General features: G+C 48.3%; 1 protein-coding gene across 1 annotated transcript in view; it reads left to right on the forward strand.

The window, feature by feature from the left end:
• Positions 1-297: 297 nt before the first annotated feature.
• The window catches only part of CDH15 (cadherin 15), a 39,566-nt gene continuing 19,258 nt past the window's right edge, over positions 298-20,605 (forward strand). The window contains exon 1 of the mRNA XM_043980182.1: positions 298-567. Within this exon, the coding sequence (XP_043836117.1) occupies positions 361-567 (207 nt within the window). The 5' untranslated portion in view covers positions 298-360. The remainder of the gene's footprint in view (positions 568-20,605) is intronic.

The following is a 20,605-nucleotide window of genomic DNA, read 5'->3' on the forward strand; positions in this document are numbered from 1 at the left end:
CAATCCCCTTCTTTCTCTCCCCATTCCCTTTGCTTCCTTCTGCCTATATTTCCCTGAACCTTCTTGGGCTCCCACCTTCCGTGGCCCTCCCCCACCGGCAGGAGGCAGCCCCCCCTGAAGCCCCAAGCCCCCTCGGGGGATCCCTCCCGGATCCTAGCAGGCTGCTGCTAAAGGGTTAAGCTTCCCCTCCCCCATGGGGAAGGGGGTGCCACCTGACCTCGGGCAGCCCGGGCCCAGAGCTGTGTAATGGGGACAGCTGCGCTCCCACTCTCCCCCCTCCGCGCGTTAGTAACGCAGCCGCCCGTCTGCCCGGGCCCCCGGCCCCAGCGCCAGCCCGCCCCGGCCCGGCCCTCACAGCACATGTGCTGTCACTCAGCCAGGCCACCGGCTTATTTTAGCTCGCAGCTCAGGCGCTCGCTCGCACAGAGGGAGCCCCGGGCACTGTGGCCCCGAGCTGGCCAGCTCCCACTCCCGGACCCAGCGGCCCCTCTCCTGGCCCTCGGCCTGCTCCGGGCTCCCGGTGGGATGGACGCAGCCCTCCTCTTCTCCCTCTGCCTCCTGGCCCAGGTGAGAGATGCTCGCTGGCTGCAACTTTGCCAAGCTCCCGGGGCTGCCCGAGCTGCCCCCCGGCCATTGGGTGAAGGGAGGGATGAGCCAGGGTTGAGGGTACAAAGGGTCCGGGGCGGGGGCCTGGGGCCGGACAGGGCCCCCACCCCGGGGTACCTCCCCCTCTTTTCCTCCTGTTTCAGGAGACTCAGACACAGCCCCCGGCGCGGGGAGAGAGGGAAGCCTCACTTAGCGGGATGCCTGCGGGGGAGGAGGGCACTCCCCCACCAAAGTGGGGAAGGAACCGCCGCTAGTAACAAGGAGCTGGGACACTGGTGATGGGGGCAGCGTGGGGTGGCCTCTGATCTCTTGTGGGGACTCCGGAGAGGTCCGGTCCGACGTTCTGTGCACTGCTGTGTCTCTTGTGCTACATCTGAGGGTCTCTCCTGCCTCCAACATCCAGTGTTCTTTGGGCTGCTGTTCTAGGTTCTAGGGTTCCTTCCAACTTCATGCTAGGGTAGGAGGCCACCTGGAGTGGGGGGAGGTTCTGAAATGTATGCCTACGCCTTCCTCTTTGTGTTTGGGGGGCGGGGTAGAAGAAATTGGGCAGTGTGAATAAGGGAACTAGCTTTAAGCACTTAACATTAAGTGGGGAGACAGACACCCGCTCGCCCCCCACTCCCTGAGAAAGATATAGTGAAAAGAGAGTCGGGGTCTGGGTGGAAATTGTAGTTCTGATCCCTGTGTCTTCTTGGAAAAGTTATTTTACCGCCCTGAACCTCAGTTTCTTCATTTGTAAAGTGACAGGTTTGGACTAATTGGCCTCCTTCCAGCTCTCTTTGTCCCTCCCTCTCCCTCAGTCCCCCTTCCTCTCTTTCCCTCCCTCTGTCTTCTCTCTCTCTCTCTCTCTCTCTCTCTCTCTCTCTCTCTCTCTCTCTCTCTCTCTCTCTCTCTCTCTCTCTCTCTCTCCTTCCCTCCCTCCCTTTTCTCCCTCTCGCCCTCAGCACCCCCCACTCTCTCCTCCTTCCTCTCTCCCTCAACCTTCCTCTCCCTTTCTTACTTCCTCTGTTTCCCCCTCTCTCCCTCCCTCTTCTCTCTCCCTTTCTCACTTCCTCCCTTTCCTCCTTCCTCCCTCCCTCTTCTCCCTCTCTCAGGAGATATACATATTACACAAAGATGTTATCACCAAGGTCTTTTTAAGCCCTAAATCTTCGATCTTATAAAATTACAAGAGGTACGCTCTAGGCTGAGGTTCTAGGCTGAGGTTCCTAACCTTCATGTGTCCTGGGCCGCTTTGTTGGTCTGGTGAAGACTGTAGACCCCTTCTCAGAATCATGTTCCTAAAAGCAGAAAATATAATGTGTAAGATAACAAAGGAAAGCAAAAGTTATTGAAAATAAAGATATAATTTTCCCATCCCAGCTCATTGTCCCCTGAAATCTATGAGTGAGTGGACCCCAAGTTAAGAACTTTTACTAGGACCTCCCAAATACACTCATATTCCCAGGGTTCAAGACCCAGCCTTAACCAACTTAATTTACCTAGATTTGCCCAATTCTCCAAATAGTTGGGAATTTCAAAGGAACTGTCAAGTCAAGTTGCCTAGAAGTAGCTAGCTAGGGTAGTGCAATGGATAGAATACTGGGCCTGGGGTTAGGAAGACCAGCCTCAAGCATATCCTAGCTGTGTAATTCTAAGCAAACTGCCTAAGCTCTGCCCCAGTTTCCTCAGCTGTAAACTAGGATGATAATTTGTTGTTGTTCAGTCATGTCCAATTCTTTGTGACCCCATCTGGGGTTTTCTGGGCAGAGATACTGGAGTAGTTTGCTGTTTCCTTCTCCAGCTCATTTGACAGATGAAGAAACAGAGACAAACAGAATGAAGAGACTTGCCCAGTGTCCCAGAGCTAGTAGCTAGTTTGAGGCTAGATTAGAACTCACGGGCAGCTAGGTGGCTCAGTGGATAGAGCACCGGCCCTGGAGTCAGGAGGACCTGAGTTCAAATCCAGCCTCAGACACCTAACACTTACTAAGCTGTGTGACCCTGGGCAAGTCACTTAATCCCAATTGCCTCACTAAAAAAAAAAAAAAAAAGAACTCAGGAGGATGAGTCTTCCTGATTCCCAGACTGGCACACTATCTACTGTACCACCTAGCACTTATCTGCCAGGCTTGTTGTGAAGCTCAAATTAGATAATATTTTTTTTATTTTTTTATTTTTTCCCAATTACATGTAAAGATATTTTTTTAAGTTCCAAATTTTTCTCCCACCTTCTCTTCCCTCCCTCCTCCTGAGGACAGCAAGCAATTTGATACAAGTTATACATTACATATTTCCACATTAGTCCTGTCAAAGGAGATAATATTTGTAAAGCACAGTACAGTCCCCAACAAACAGGAGGTGCTTGTTTTCTTTATTTCCCAGACACCCAGTGACCCTGGATGCCAGTTACTGACATCCTCAGGTGGCATTTAAATGACCCCCTTCAACTGGGCCCTACACGGTCTCTCGTCTTCTTAGAACTCAAGTTCTAGAAAGCATGTCTATCATATCATAGGTGTCCCCTCCCTGTAAAGCACTTTAGGAACCAGAGAGCTGGACCTTCAAAGACCTTAGAACTTGAAGTGTTAGTCCTGAGAGCAGAATGTTAGAGCAGAAAGAGACGTTGGAACCTAGAGGGTCAAAATTGGAATGACCTTCAGAGCCATCCAGTTCTGAATCTCCATTATACAGATTGATAGCCTGAGTCCAGAGAAGTCTAAGGCCACACAGATATTAATGGGTCCTGCTGTTTTTCTGTGCCCTGGGACCTCTGAAGAGGTCTCTGATATTTCTTGTGCTGATATCTTTTGTGTGTATGTGTATGTGCGTGCGCGCGCGCGCGCGCGCACACACACACACACACACAATGGTGAAAGAATGTCTTTCTTGCCCCCACCCAGCCCAAAGCAGCTGGCCCTGGAGTGAAGGAGGACAGCTGGCTCTTTGCGATGTGTCTGCCTTAGAGCGCCACAGCAGCTGGAACCAGTTCAGGCTGGAAGCTCGGGGAGATTGGCCTCTTGGCGCCTTGGCAGCCCCTCTCTCTAGTCCCTGTGCTGCCGGCCTCAGTGTGCCCCCATCTCCTCCTTGCTGGAATGCCCCCCCTCAAGCACAGAGCCTGCCCACCGTCACCCTTGCCACTCTGCTGCCTCCCTGGGCTGGGTTACAAATGGTACACATTGTCTCTGTGGATGCTCCAGCTGCTCGGCCTTTATCACTTTCCTAGACTTGGCCACAGTGCCAAGTCTGGGGCTAGGGCTCATGCCCATGGGGTCCTGGCTGGAGCCAGCCTGGGTGAGTCTATCACCCACAGTTAACTTTCTGCATGTTCTCAGCTGGCTACTTTTAGTCCATGAGCGATGGCCCCATCATGAGAGGTTGGGAACGGGCTCCTAGCAAGCATCTGGCCTAGCTGGGAGATGAAAGCCCAGGTGTGGCCTGCTGTGTAAACGGATCATCTGCTCCCTCCTCTAGGAAGGGCTCTCTGAACCACAGCTTTTCAGGGGTACTGATTTTACCTAGGACACTGAGGTTCTCTATACAGCCTAGCTTCTTAAACTGTGGGTCGTGACCCCACATGGGGTCACGTAACTAAATATAGGGGTTGTGAAAAATTTGGCAACAGTAAAAGGTTACGTGGACCTATTTTATTTATTTATTAAGTTAGTTAGTTTGCGGGGCAATGGGGGTTAAGTGACTTGCCCAGGGTCACACAGCTAGTAAGTGTCAAGTGTCTGAGGCTGGATTTGAACTCAGGTCCTCCTGAATCCAGGGCCAGTGCTTTATCCACTGTGCCACCTAGCTGCCCCCGTGTCTTGGTGATTTCTATAGCCTGGTACAGTGTCAGTCTGTGTCAGGTTACAGCTGCTGGACCCTCCTGCTCCAGGGTGGGGCAATTATACTGGAATGGAATTAGCCAAGAGACTGGGTTTGAGTTCAAATTCTGCTACTTCTTCTCTGTGTGGTCATGTAATAGAGCTTTAGTGCTGCGTGTCAGGGACAAAGGGGGTGGGAAAGTCAAGGAGAAGCAGGGTGGCCCAAGGCGGAGATAGCAAGTCCCTTGGTGTCTCTTACCAGCTCCTGTCCCCAGACTTGGGTTTAATGCCCTGGCTCCGGCCCAGATGCCCAGGCTCCAGCCAGTCCCTTTAGCAGCTGGGTCTCTGGAGGGCACACAGCCACTGTGACTCCCTTCTGCGGCCTTGAGGAGAGCAGGATTTCTTTGGATACCCAGGCCTGGCTGACCTCCAGCCTCCACCCACCACAACCTTTCTGCCATCCCTCTAGAAGAATCACAGGGAGCTGCCACCTCTAGGCTGCCCACATCCTGCTGGCTCAGCTCTCCCAGGGTTAACCTCACAGCCCTAATCACAGAGGGCTGTGTGGCTCCTAGCCAGCCGGCCCCTTACCCCATCAACACATCCCTTAAGCTAGAAGGCCCTGCCTAGTGGGACAAAGGTTGGGTTGTCTCTATCCCCCCACGGGACCGTTTCTGGAGTCCCGTAAGGGATCTTGCTCCCTTCTTTCCTCCGTGTTTCCCCTCTTTTGGACTTCTGACCCCTTCCCTGGCTGAGAGCTGCAAAGGGGAGGGGGCATGGGGGTGGTCTCTGCCCCGGTCCTAGGCACAAGGCAGGCGATCTTTCCATACCCTCCCTCAGGAAGAGCATTGAAGAGGCCCAGGAACACAACAGGAGAACAGAGCCATGTAAAAACCCCAGGCCCAGAAGCTGATGGCTCAGGACATCAGCCAATGGGAGTGTGGTTCTCAGGAACTACTGAAGCTCAAAGTAGCTCCAGAGGGACAAGGAGGAACGCCTCCCTTCCTAAAAGGCAGAAGGATGCCAGTGTCATGACCCGGGGAGCCTCGCCCCCACCCCCCCCACCCCCACTCAGTTTTCAGCCCTTTGTCCTCCTCCCTACCCCCTCCCATCTGTGAACACAGCCAGCTGCCCTGTGGCCTCTGACCTTTCCTCCTCAGCCCATGTGGGGCCATGCCCATAGAAAGACAGAAGAGCCCCCCCCCCAGGACTTGAGTTCTAGTCCTCTCTCCACCAATAACTCACTTACTTAAATTACCTAAGTGCTCTGAGTCCCACTTGCTCCCTCCTTGATAGGGATTATAATCAGCATCCCATCTGCCTCAATGTTGGGTAGGTTCAAATCAAGTACATCTGTCATCCATTCAATTAGTCACTTGTCTATATTAATTATAATGTATGATTACATCATACATTATCATTTACATATATGGTTATCCTTTTGCCATTACAGGGGTGAGGAGCATGGCACCCCCTCCAGCTGGAAAATACACACACACAATGTTTTGGTCCTTCCTTTGTGCCAGAGAAGTGGGAATTGTCTCTCTTTCTTTTATGGGTCATTTAAAGTACCTTATTGTAAAATTCGGATTGATATTATATCATAATATACAATACACATACAATATGCAATATACAAATATATATTTTTATGTATTTCTGAATTTCTAAACTCTTTCTGTTTCATCTGTGATTTCTGCAAAACTCTCCCAAAATTCCCATTTAATTTCTTATGCTGACCCATGATATACTGAAACCCCAATGGGGAAAGTTGCAATGTGGAAGTGATAACAGCATATATGTGTGTGTGTACATATGTATGTATTGTGTGTATGTACGTGTGTATATATGTAGTATGATGCATCCTTATACTAGCTGCTCTAGGAAGTGCGATAGAAATACAACATTCTGTGCCTGCCTTCAAGGAGCCTTCATTCTAGTTAGGAAGATAAACAAATAGCTACTGGCGGAGGCCATAGTACAAGGGATATCCCAAGGCAGTCCCTGGGATCATAGATTTCGGGCTGAAATAACGTTCAGAGGTCACCTCGTACAATCTTCTCATTGTGATAAGGAAACCCGAGGCCCAGATATGTTCAGTGACCAGCCCACGGTCTCATGGCTCCTGTTCTTTGATTTACCAACCATGTGTCCACGGACAAGGGACTTCACCTCACAAGAAAGAACAGAAAATAGAGAATGGTTTGTTCCGTGCAAAGCCATCCCCACTGATTGGGGAAAATTCCACCTCCAGTCACTCCACCTTTGTCCAGGAATGCCTGGAATACACTCCTTTGTGCGCTCCATCCCTTAGAAACCCTGGCTTCCTTCTTCTTCTTCTTCTTCTTCTTCTTCTTCTTCTTCTTCTTCTTCTTCTTCTTCTTCTTCTTCTTCTTCTTCTTCTTCTGCAGGGCAATTGAGGGTTAAGTGACTTGCCCAGGGTCACACAGCTAGTGTCAAGTGTCTGAGGCTGGATTTGAACTCAGGTCCTCCTGAATCCAAGGCCAGTGCTTTATCCACTGCGCCACCTAGCTGCCCCCTGCCCTGGCTTCTTTCTAAGCTCATCTCAAGGGCTTCTTCCTCCTCCCAGAGCCCCATCCTTACCATGCATGGGGTGTGCACGTCAATTGGGTGGTGCCCCCAATCCCCAAACTATGTACTCTTGTAGGTATTTTGTATTTTTTATATATAGTCATTATTTTTTCATTTTGTATTCATTTAGATGTCTACATATATTGTCATTCCCCACCCTGTCCCCCATGTGATATGAGTTCCCTGAAGGCAGAGAATATTGTGTCTTTCTATCTCCGGTACCTGTATGCCAGGTACCCAGTAAGCACTTAATAAGTGTCTGTTGAATAAATGAAGATGGTGGATGGTGGGATCACAGAAACAAAATGACAAAGAATCTCAGAGCCTCTTTTACAGATGAGGAAAGAGAGGTCCAGAGAAGTTATGGGATATACCCAAGTTCACACAGGTTGTGTCAGAGGGAGAATTTGAACCCAAGTCTGTGTAGGAAGGAAGGGTGGCCCATAATAGAGACAAAATCAACCTTTTAGAGTCCCAAAGGGAAAACAGGCCATGTCCAGAATGGGGGTGGAGGGGCAGCTAGGTGGCGCAGTGGATAGAGCACTGGCCCTGGATTCAGGAGGACCTGAGTTCAAATCTGGATTCAGACACTAGCTGTGTGATCCTGGGCAAGTCACTTAAGCCCAATTGCCTCACCAAAAAAAAAGAAAAGAAAAAAAAAGGAGAGACAGAATGGGGGTGGGTGGGGAGGTGGGTATTGAGGTGTTTTGGGGAGGCAGAGCCATCAGGATTGAAGCTGCCTAGTGGCAGAGAAAGAGAAAACATCTCTCCCTCCTCCCTGGGATCTAGCCACCATCTGAGGAATGGGCAGCTGGGAAGCCAAGAGGAGTGTGCTCCCCTCCCAAACTCATCAGCTTTGGGGCCCCTTCCTCATGGGGCTACACCTGACAGCTGAATCCATTCCAGACATTCTTTCAGCCTGCCACTCCACCCACCCATGAGAATGTACGGGCAGGGGTCAGGAGGGCACAATCCTCCCTGCATGGGACAGACCCTCCCTCCACTGGAGAACCTTGCTGAAACGTTGATTGGGTGACCCAGAATGTTTCAGCCCCAGGAAGAAGAGGACAGCATCTCCCCTCCTCTCCCCCTCCCCACCTTCATACCTGATCAAAGCCTGTGTCCTCCATGATGTCAGCCTCCTCTGACATCCTACGGGCCTCCCAGCCTCCCCATGAAACACAATACTTCTTTTTTTTTTTTAATTTTTTTTTTAAGTGAGGCAATTGGGGTTAAGTGACTTGCCCAGGGTCACACAGCTAGTAAGTGTTATGTGTCTGAGGCCGGATTTGAACTCAGGTCCTCCTGACTCCTGGGCCAGTGTTCTATCCACTGCGCCACCTAGCTGCCCCTGAAACACAATACTTCTAACCCTAAATTATTAAGGCTGGAGGGAACCTTAAGAAATCTTCCTGTACATTCCACAGATGAGGAGAATGAGACCCAAAGAAGCAAGGAGACTTTCTTAAGGCCATACACCTACTAAATGGTCCAGAGATTCCCTGGTTCCTTCCTTTGCTATACACGTTCTCCTCACTCAACCATATGCTGCCAAGGATTGCATCATAGCAACGTCACATGTGTCTGGGACCTAGAGTCAGAAGACCTGGATTCAAAACCTGCCACTGCTTCTCAGTGGTTGTATGACTTTAGTCAAGTCATCTTCTCTGGGTTGGGTTTCCTCATTTCTGAAAGGAGAGGTTGGATTAAATGGTCTATAATGTTTCTTTTCAGCTATAAACCTCTTCTTCCTAATGATATTAGAAAACTCAATGAAAACAAGAATGAGGACTTCTAACTTTTGTGTCCCCAGTTCTTAGCACAGGACCAGAACCCAGTAGCCCTTGTTGACTGATTGAAATGGATTGGGATGGGGGGGAGGGGAGAAAGACAGAGGGTGGGAGGAATATGCTAGAGACCCAAATCACTATTCCCTGGTCTGAGAGAGTGACCTAACAGGAATTGTTGGCTCCTGAAGCTAAGACTTCAGAAAGCCAACTACACATATATTTTAGAAGCACTATGGTCAAGTAGAGAGAGAGTTGTACTTTGAGGCAAGAAAACTTTACAAACTGTGTGAACCTGGGCAAGTCATTTCACCCTGGTTCCCTCAGTTTCCTCATCTGTCAAATGAGCTGGAGAAGGAAATGGCAAACCACTCCAGTATATTTGCCAAGAAAGCCCTAAAGGGGGGGTCAGGAAGAGTTGGGCAAGACTGAAATGGCTGAGCAACAGTAGCATCTACTGCCCAGGGTGGTTTGGGGTATCAAGTGAGATAACATATTTAAAGTACTTTACCTAGCTGTATGACCTTGGGCAAGTCCCTGTGCAAAAAATAAAAAAATAAAGTACTTTACAAACATTGAAGTGCTATATAAAAAATAATAAAAAATAAAATTTTTTAAATAAATTTTTTAAAAATAAGGTGGGGCAGCTAGGTGGCACAGTGGATAGAGCACCTGCCCTGAGTTCAAATCCAGCCTCAGACACCTAACATTCACTAGCTGTGTGACCCTGAGCAAGTCACTTAACCCCAATTGCCTCACCAAAAATAAAAAACAATAAGGTGCTATATAAATGCCAACTATTACCCTTCGTCAATGACCAAATTCAGTGTCCTCGGCCCTCTTGGATGGTATTGAAGTGTAACGATTGGAATGACGCCACCTGCTGGATACTTACTGTAGAAGAGTTCTGCCCATGAAGCGAAGGTCTTTGAGGGCAAGACCAGGAGTCTTTTCTTTGGTGGGGAGGAAGTGACGCAGACTAGTGGGAGGAGGAAGGAAGAGACTGGCGCTGACTCTAGGGCTCTTTCCTTTGGACTCTGGTGGAGAGCGGAGCTAGAAATGTGCTCTCCCTTTAATAGCTAGGAATTTAGGCCTTTTTCTCTCTCTTTACCAAATTCTTATTCTCCTTAATAAATGCTTAAAAGTCTAACTCTTGCTAAAGCTTATAATTTATTGGCGACCACTCATTAGATATTTTAGACAGACTAGCTAGAATTTTAGCCCTTAACAGAAGGTTATGGGGACAGAGAAGGAAGCCACTGGGGAGATGGCATTCCTCTGACTCTCTCCATTGTATATGTGTGTCCTGGGTGTCTGCCTAGACAGGAGCATGAACTGGCGGTGGAATGCCGGGCTCAGGCACCTGTGGCTCCCAAGAGTTCCTGGGGTAACACTTTTGCTAATAACGAGAATAGCCCCTTCCATCTATCCGGGCTTTTCAATGTACAAAGCACCATCGCCGTCATAATGTTCCTTATTTCTCCCAACACGGCTGAGCTCTTCCCCCCAGACCCTTTCTCCATTGTCTCTTGTTGCTGTTCGTGCTTTGTTTTTGGAAAGGACCGGTGACATCATGGGGTGACGTCTTGACTTGTGAATGAATTGGATTTCAGTGAGGCAGAGCTGCACAAAGTCATCAGCCTTATTCTCTTTTCCAGTGGCAGGACAAAAACTCCCATCGGTGGTTCAGGGTGCAGGGGATGATCTTGGCGTCTTGCTTGTCTGACCAGGCTCTGAGTGCTTCTTCACAGGGCCTGCCTCAGCTGCCTTCACAGCCACTGGAACAAACTCTTCTCATCGGCTCATTCTGCCAGGGGAAGTGTTCACACCCCCTAACTCACCAAAGGGTCTGAGGCCTGTTGGTCCCCTCAGCCTGGTTTAGCCCATCTCCTGAGATGGTTTGCTGGGGTGTGACCGTTGTCCAGGCTACAGCCTCTTGGAGAGTTGGGGGAATCGGGGGAATCAGGAAATGGGAGTGAGGTCACAAATGCCCAAGGTGGTTGAGCAGCCCTGAGGAGCACGCGGCCGCCCTCATACCAGCGGTGCTGGTCCTCCACGAACACTTCCACACGCTCCTATATCTCTTCCTAGCATGGAGGTGAGCCCTGTGTTCCTGAAGGCTATGACGGCCTGGGACCCCAAGCTCTGGGAGGTTCTCCAAAGACTATGTGTGAGCCCAAGGATGGCCAGAAGGTGATTTTTTTTAAATCAGAGATTTTTGTGGCCAGTGAGTTCAAAGAAGCTGAGCCTGAGAGCAGGTGGCCTGCCTGGACTCCCACAGTTAAGTATCTGAGGCAGAATTCACACCTGGGTCTTTCTGACTCTAAGTCCATCCGTCCATTTACTCTACCATGCTCCTTCTCAATTATGAATTTTTGGCCGCAGAAATTCACAAAGGTCATCTCCTCAAAATCCACAAAGACCCATAGAGGGTTACTGGCTGTATGAGGAAGGATCCTCCAACACTCATAATATCACAGATTCTTGAATGATTGAAATAACGACCCTGTGATGTAGGCAGGGCTGAGCAGTAGCGTGCCCATTTTACAACTGAGAAAAGTAAGACACGGACAGGTCCCACAGTTTACCTCTTCTGATCTCTAATCCTTTACTCTATCTACTAGAAACACTATGGATGCTTTGGAATACCTGTTTTTGTTGCTGTTGTTATTGTTGTTGTCGTCGTTGGTTTTGTGGGGCAATGAGGGTTAAGTGACTTGCCCAAGGTCACACAGCTAGTGTCAAGTGTCTAAGGTCAGATTTGAACTCAGGTCCTCCTGAATCCAGGGCAGGTGCTTTATCCACTGTGCCACCTAGCTGCCCCTGGGATGCCTTCTAATAAGGGGTCGGGGGTGTTTGGTGGGGAGGGAAAGCAGGGGTGCCTTGTTATCTGTGTGTCCTTATGTGTTTGTTCTTGTATGTCTGCATGCTAGCTATACGGGCTTGCGAATGTGTGTGCCTTTTGTGTTGCATATGCGCGCGTGCGTGTGTGTGTGTGTGTGTGTGTGTGTGTGTGTGTGTGCGCGCATGTGTTTTGACCATGTGGCCTGATTGTCCCTAGTTTCAAGTTCTTATTCCCAGGCTTTTTTTTCTAGGACTAGCCACGTCTTCTTGGAAAGTGGGTGGTGGGAGGATAAGGAATGAGTGTAACAAATGCTTGTCAAAAACTGGGCATTTCAGAATGAGCCCATCCCTTCCCTACCCACCGCAGCCTCTGATCTGGGAGCAAAGGCCGGGGGCCAGAGGACTGTGGCTTCCCTCTGACCTCATGAACTCAAGCTCTGGACAGGCAGGGGCTCTGCAATTCCCAGGCTCCACAGAAGAGAGGAGCCTGGCTCCTTGCCAGCTTAGTGGACTTCCTGGAATCCCAGCCTCCTACAGCTGCCAGGGAGGGGGATGGAAGGGAGAAAGGCAGACAGGATGAGAATGGCCAGGAGATCGGGTTTGGCAAGTGGACAGACCATGATGGGCAAAGGAGGAGACACAGACAAAGAGAGTGGCCTGGGGAGGGAGAGTGGAGCTACTCAGCCAATGAGGAGATTTCAGGTCCTTAGACGCTCCAGGTGCGACCAATACCTTCTAGATGACCATCCATTGTCTTATCTACTCTGCTCAGGCCAAGGGCAAGGACACTCAATTTGCTTTGGTTTAGGCCCTCTTTCAAAGTACATTGGTTCTAACCAGTCATGGAGGGTTATTTACCTCAAACAAGGCCTGCCTAGTTATCTGTAGGTAGTCAGGTTTCCATATAGGCTATAACCTATAAACAAAGATGGTGGCTTGGACCAACTGTTAGTAGGATACATATTTTTTTTGTTTTTTGTGGGGCAATGAGGGTTAAGTGACTTGCCTAGGGTCACACAGGTAGTAAGTGTCAAGTGTCTGAGGCCAGATTTGAACTCAGGTCCTCCTGAATCCAGGGCCAGTGCTTTATCCCCTGCTCCACCTAGCTGCCCCCAGGATACATACTTTTTTTTTTTTACATATAAGATATTTTATTTTTTCCGTTACATGTAAAGATAGTTCTCAACTTTTGTTTATACAAGCTTTACAATTTCAGATTTTTCTCCCTCCCTCCCCCCTCCCCTAGACAGCAGGTAATCTGATATAGGTTATATCTATATATCTATATACATATACATATACATATAGATCTAGATATATCTATACACATATATATACACATAATAACATTAATCCTATTTCTGCATTAGTCCTGTTATAAGAGAAAAAATCAGAGCAATGATGAAAAACCTCAAAATAGAAAAAAAAAAAACAGCACCCAAAACAAAAGAAATAATATGGTTCAATCAGCATCTATACTCCACAATTCTTTCTTTTTTTTTTTTTCTTGGATTTGGAGATCCTCTTCTATCATGAGTTCCCTGGAACTCTTCTGTACCATTGTATTGGTGAGAAGAATATAGTCCATCACAGTAGGTCAACACTCAATGTTGATGATACTGTGTACAATGTTCTTCTGGTTCTGCTCATCTCACTCATCATCAGCTCACGCAAGACCCTCCAGGTTTCTCTGAACTCTTCCTGCTCATCATTTCTTACAGCACAATAGTATTCCATTGTATTCATATACCACAACTTGTCCAGCCATTCCCCAATTGATGGGCACCCCCTCAACTTCCAATTCCTTGCTACCACGTAGAGAGCAGCTATAAATATTTTTGTACATGTAGGTCCCTTTCCCCTTTCCATGATTTCCTTGGGAAAAAGACCTAAAAGTGGTATTGCTGGGTCAAAGGGTATGCACAGCTTTATCGCCCTTTGGGCATAATTCCAAATTGCTCTCCAGAATGGTTGGATCAGTTCACAGCTCCACCAACAATGAATTAGTGTTCCAATTTTCCCACAGCTTCTCCAACATTTATTATTTTCCTTTTTTGTCATTTTAGCCAATCTGATAGGTGTCAGGTGGTACCTCAGAGTTGTTTTAATTTGCATCTCTCTAATCATTAGAGATTTAGAGCATTTTTTCATATGGGAATAGATAACTTTGGTTTCTTCTTCAGAAAACTGCCTGTTCATATCCTTTGACTATTTCTCAATTGGGGAATGACTTGTATTCTTATAAATTTTATTTAGTTCCCTATATATTTTAGAGATGAGGCCTTCATCAGAAGTACTGGCCTCAAAAATTGTTTCCCAGCTTTCTGCCTCCCTTCTAATTTTGGATGCATTGCTTCTGTTTGTACAAAAAAATTTTAATTTAATATAATCAAAATCATCCATTTTGCATTTTATAATATACTCTCTCTCTTGTTTGGTCATAAACTGTTTTCCTTTCCAAAGATCTGATAGGTAGACTATTCCTTTCTCTCCTAATTTACCTATGGTATCACCTCTTATGTCTAAATCGTGTATCCATTTTGACCTTATTTTAGTATAAGATGTCAGATGTTGGTCTATGCCTAATTTCAGGATATGTACTTTTAATCAGAGTCAAGTCAACAAATGTATTAAGGGGGCAGCTAGGTGGCACAGGGGATAGAGCACCAGCCCAGGAGTCAGGAGGACCTGAGTTCAAATCCGGCCACAGATACTTACTAGCTGTGTGACCCTGGGCAAGTCACTTGACCCCGATTGCCTTAAAAAAAAAAAAAACTAACAAATGTGTATTAAGCACCTGCTATTTGTCAGGCAGTGTGCTAAAACAGTGTTGATAGAAAGAAAGACAGAAAAGTTAGGACCTCATCTTGAGGAGCTCACAGTTCAATGGGGGAGGCAACCTCAATGGATAGAATGTATTTGGAGTCGTGGAGATCTGAGTTCAAATCCTGCCTAGGCAATACTTACTAACTGTGTGATTCTGATAAAGCCACTTAACCATTCCGAGTCTCAGTTTCCTCATGTGCAAAATTAGGACAATAATAGCACCTCCCTCCCAGGGTTGTCCTAAGAATTTAATGAGATAATATTTGTAAAGCATTTTGCAAACCTTAAAGCACTATATAGATGATAGCTATTTGAGATGATTTTCCTGGAGGGGAAGTTACCCTTCCCATCCCCTTCATGAGCAAGAGTATTTTCATTTGCAAGATAGCAGGATGCTCTTAAGGATGGCTATGTGGCTATGAGATAGAGACTCCCTTTCTCAGGGACCTCATTCTATTCTTACCTCTCTGTGATGTCCTGAGGGTGAATATGGAATCATTCCCACCTCACAGATGAAGAGACTGAGGCCAAAAGGGTTCAACAACTTGAACATAATCTTTCATCAACCTAAAGGCAGGGCTAGAACTTTCCTGACTCCCACCCCAGAGCTCTTTCTTTGGGAGAAGCAGCATGATGTGGTAGAAAGAATACTGGAAATGGGAGATCACAAGGGTTTAAATCTAGGTTCTGAGACTTACTGGCTTTGGGACTCCCAAGGTCACTTGATGTCTCTGAGGTTCAGCTTTCTCATCTGGAAAATGGGCACAGACTAGCATTACCTTCTTCACAGGACCATTGCAAGGAAAGTGCTTTATGACCTTCAAAATACTATGGAAAAGGTGGTTATTATTATTATTATTCCCACCAGGCCAAGCTCCATCTAAGGCAGAGGGGTTTTTTTTGGTTTTTGTTTTTGAGGGTTTTTTTTGCGGGGCAATGGGGTTAAGTGACTTGCCCAGGGTCACATGTGTGTATGTGTGTTTTTTGGTTTTTTGGTTTTTGGTTTTTGGTTTTTTGTTTTGTTTTTTTAAGGCAGAGGTTTTTAACCCAGGTTCTCCCCGTCCCCATCATGTCTGTGGATAGATTTCAGGCAGTGTGTGAACTTGGATCAAGGGAAGAAACGACATCTTTACTTTCACTAGCTTTTGGTTTTCTCTGCAATCTTGTGCATTTAAAAATAGGATTCCAAGAAGGATGCACAGGCTTCACCACACTGACAAAGGGGTCCTTGACACAAACAGGCAAGAAGCCCTGGTCTAAGGCTCAGGCCACGTGGCCACAGATGTATCCTGCCACCCTGTGCAAACATCCACGCAGAGTCTAATGTCCGGGCCCAGAGCTATGGGGTATGGGGACTTCTCCTCTGTGCGCTGGTCAGGCCGACATATGGTGAACACTGTTTTTTTTGTTTTTTTGTTTTTTTGGGGGGGAAGGCAATTGGGGTTAAGTGACTTGCCCAGGGTCACACAGCTAGTAAGTGTTAAGTTTCTGAGGCTGGATTTGAACTCAGGTCCTCCTGAATCCAGGGCCTGTGCTTTATCCACTGAGCCACCTAGCTGCCCCGTGAACACTGTTTTTTAATGGGTCAACACAGTTTGAGGGAAGCAGGAGGTGAGGGGCCAGGAAAGTATAAATTCTCCTCTGTCTAGAACAGAAAAGGAGGAAAGAGTAAGAAACGGGAATACAAGGGGTGTAAGTTAGACCTAAAGGACTTTCTGACAAATAGTAGAAAAGGTAGCCAAGGGGACGGACATGGATTCCTCATTGGAGACAAAGGGTTCCAAACATGGATTGTACCCTCATCTGCTTGGGGTGTGGTTGATATGAAGATGTGGAAAAGGAGGGGGGGAGAGAGGGAGGATGGAAGGAAGGAAGGAAGGAAGGAAGGAAGGAAGGAAGGAAGGAAGGAAGGAAGGAAGGAAGGAAGGAAGGAAAGAAGGAAAGAAAGAAGAAAGAAAGAAAGAAAGAAAGAAAGAAAGAAAGAAAGAAAGAAAGAAAGAAAGAAAGAAAGAGAAAGAAAGAAAGAAAGAAAGAAAGAAAGAAAGAAAGAAAGAAAGAAAGAAAGAAAGAAAGAAAGAAAGGAGGAGAGGGAGGGGGAGGGAGAGAAGGAAGGAAAAAAGAAACAAAGAAAGGAGGAGGGGGAGGAAGGAGGGAGGAATGAAGGAAGGAAAGAAGGGAGGGAGGGAGGGAGAGAGAGAGGGAGAGAAGGAATGAAGGAAGGAAATTCTTGCTTCAGACCTTGATTTCCTCGGTGATGGGAGCCCTTCCATGGACACAGATCAACAACTTGTCTCGAACATTCTAGCCTGGAAAGTCCCGTGGGGCAGTGAGAGTTTGCATGATTTGCTCAGGGTCACACACCTGTTATGTGCCAATGTCACAAGCTGAACCAGGCCTTTCTGAGCCCAAAGGCAGGTCCCTGCCCATGGTGCTGCGCTCTCTCTTCTTAAATCACGATAAAATAAATCAGCTCTGGGCACTGAACAAAAACGTGCTGGCTTGGCTTGGGTTCCCACAGGGCTGGCCTGGTGTGTAGGTGAGGGATGCTGACTCTCCTCCCCGGTGGCTGGCTCTGGACTGCCTGACTAAGGCCAGGCCTCATTGGGCCTTCTCCCCTGGGGTCAAAGAGATTGAGGCCCCAAGAAGATGTTTTTATAGGGGACGTAAGGGGGGGATGGGGAAAGGATGCTCTGTCACCTGTTGGAAAAGAGATGAGTTAGGAGGGAGCAAATGTGCTTGTAATGCTACCTCCCAGCTGCCAGTAATGTTAACCGTGCGGCTCTTGGCATGCCTTGCCCCAACTTTCCCAATTCTTCCATTGTCCCCTCTATGTTAGGAGTGGGGTCAGGGCAAGGCAGGGGTGGGGGCTCCATTCCAGTTCTTCTCCTCCCCCCCCAAATTTCTTTGACTCTTTCCTCCCCCTTGGGGTGGAGAGGATGGAACAGAGGGCCAAGTTAGAGAGAGATGACTGTCAGCTGTGCAGAGGGGAAGGGGAGTCTGGGTCTCCCTGAGCCAGTGCTAATCTTCCACATAGAAGGAATATCGGTCTAGAGCTGCTCTGTCACAGTGCCTGAAATTCCACCATTAGAGCACCATTCATTTGGGTTAAGTACTGCCTTCTCCTCAGGACATCATTTTAACAGGAATCCCCACAGAAGAAGTGACACATTAAGTCACTAACATGAGCACCTCGCCCTCAGTCCCTCACATGGCATTCAGTTTGGGAGGCACCCCCAAAGCCAAGCGAGGTGGGCATCTCAGTGTGATCCAGGGCTGCCTCTCCCCAGAGCCCCCTCTTTCCTCAGTCCAGGCTGTGGCTCTGCTCCTCCCAGGCCAGCTTGGCTGAGTGTGCTGCTCGGCCATCTGCTCTCAGCCTGGAGAGTATGCCTCCTGCCCCCTCAGAGAGGCCACAACCCAGAGAGCAAAGCCGGGCCCTCCCCACCTTCTGTTGACTCTTTGGAGTTTAGCCTCCCCCACCCCGGGCGCTACACCTGGCCCCGCCCAGCACTTGTGGCCTGAGGTCCACCAGGACAGGTCCTGCCTCCTCAGGACCTTCCCAGCATGGAGCAGTCCTTGAATATCCCAGACTCCCAAAATAGAACTAACAGCAGAGGGAACTCCCCCACGAGAGCTCTCAGGTGCTGATGTTGCCAGGGCGGTGACGGCTGGCAAACCTGCAGTCTTTGCTGGCTTCCTCGTTCCTTCCCTCCTCCATTTTTTTGCCTTTCGAGTGCCCCCTGCTCCCCCCACCCCCATCAAAGCCCCTTCCCTCTTCCAAACTCCTTCACCCCGAGGTACCCAACGACCGAGGAGGCTTACTGGGTGGCCTCTCCCCTGGGATTTATTGCATTTAGCAGCAGACAAGGCTTCAAGCCTTAGCGATGCCTCCGTCATGGTAGGACCCAGGGCTTCCATCACCACCTGGGGGCTCATTTTTTTCCAAAGGGGTTTTTCTGGTGCCCATGTCTGAGATCAGCCTTAGCCTCAGGAGGAAACCAGACAGAGACCTCAGGAGTCCCAAGAGACTGTCACACTCGGGGTAAGCTGAGGAGTCTCCATTAGAAGCAGGTCAGCCTTTCTGGACAGAACCTGAAACTTAAGCAGGGACTTGCCCAAGGTGACCCTGACTGGTCGTGCAGAATGAAGCCTAGCACCAACAGCCATCCTTCCCCTTCCCCTGGGCATGGAGAAGTTCAGGATCACTGGCTTTAGAATCATGGGATGTGGGTTTGAATCCTAGAACTGCTCAACATCTCTGGGAGTTGGAGACATTCGCTGTGGCTTTCCTGTCCTCAGTTTCCTTATCCATAAAATGGGACTACTTACTTAATTAAAAGGAGACAGGAGAGGCAGCTAGGTGGCGCAGTGGATAAAGCACTGGCCTTGGATTCAGGAGGACCTGAGTTCAAATCCAGCCTCAGACACTTGACACTAGCTGTGTGACCCTGGTCAAGTCACTTAACCCTCACTGCCCTGTTTAAAAAAAAAAAAAAAAAAAGAATAAAAGGAGACAGGGGGCAGCTAGGTGGCGCAGTGAATAGAGCACCAACCTGAGTTCAAATCCGGCCTCAGACACTTAATACTTACTAGCTGTGTGACCCTGGGCAAGTCACTTAACCCCAATTGCCTCACCAAAAAAAAAAAAAAAAAGGAGACAGGGTAGTACAGTGGAAACAGCCCTGGATTTGGAGTCACAGGACCACAGCTTGAAAACCCATTCTGCCACTTACGGCTTCTGGGATCCAGCACCCCTTTTCAGCTGCCTTTGTGTATGTCACCTTCCCCACCACCATTAGACTGTTAAGCATTTCGAGGGCAGGAAGTGTCTCTTTTTCGTATTTGTATCCCCAGCACTTTGCACAGTGTCTCACACACAGTAGGTGCTTTGTAAATGTTTTACTGGCTGACTGACTTGAGCAAATCACTTGTAAGCTTCTGAGCCTCAATTTCCTTATCTATAAGGGGGTTGAACTACATGGGCGCTGGGGTCTCACCTGACTTTAAATCTGTGGTCCAAGCAAGACTTTTTACTGACCCTTCAGGCTCCAAAATCCACCACACTCTCGTATATTTAATGAATGGGTGAAGGTGGGGGGGATTGGGTGGCACTTGGGGAGTGGCCATTCTCCTGTAAGTGCCTGCTCTGGATGAACCCCAGGAGAGATTTATTCCCAATCATACTGGTCACATGTTTCCTAGAGTCCCTGGGGGGAAAGCAATTCATCCTGGGAGCCAGGCATCTGTTGGCAATTCCAGGAGACTCCCGATCAGTCTGGGAGATTGGCAGATTTAGCCCTTCCCCTATCACTAACCGAACTGAACCCCCCTCTCCGCCCCACCCTGCATGAGAGGCCTCTTTCACTAAGCCTCCAGGGTGTGGGAGAAAAGAGAAGGAGAATCAAATACAGTTAGAGTTTCCATAAATCATAGGTCAACATAAGAAATTAAATGGGAATTTGGAGCAACGACCAGCGGACAACACAGAAAATGTCTAGAAACTCAGAAATGCGTAAAATACATGTATAGCATTGTGTGTAATATCAACCCAAATTTTACAATAAGGTACTGGAAACAACCCATAAAAGAAAAAGAAATCATTCAGACGCTTTCTTTGGTGTGAAGGGAAGGCCAAAAACACTTTACACAGATTTTCAAGATGGGGAGGCCACTCACTGCACCCCTAACCCCTGAGATGTGGAAGGGATAACTATAATGCCAAAGAGAAGCCCAATGAGAGAATGGGAAACATCCCAGAAAGGCTAATGATAGGAGTCCATGAGCAGAATCTGCCCTCCACCCTCACCTATTCCCCCACCACGTTCCCCTTGCCCCGTCCTCTCTGCCGCTCCCGGCTTAGACTAATAAACCCTCCAAACAGCCATTATGTTCACAGCCTTTACCAGCCACAAAACCATCTCACCACACACCCCTCCCACCCCATTTTCCTACCAGTCCCGTATTTCCTCCTCCCACTAACCACCACCCTTCCCCACCTCTTTTCCACCCTAACCAACCCCCTAGTTCTTGGAATACATATGAATTCTTACAAATACATGGTTCACCAGGAGGGATCACTGGAGAAAATGCCCCGCCAAGGGTTAATCCCCATGTTTTTGAGGCCAGCTGTTTTTCTTTGCAGCTGTGCTGGCTCATCAG

This window comes from Dromiciops gliroides, chromosome 2, assembly GCF_019393635.1.
Source record: "Dromiciops gliroides isolate mDroGli1 chromosome 2, mDroGli1.pri, whole genome shotgun sequence".
Classification (NCBI taxonomy): Eukaryota; Metazoa; Chordata; class Mammalia; order Microbiotheria; family Microbiotheriidae; genus Dromiciops; species Dromiciops gliroides.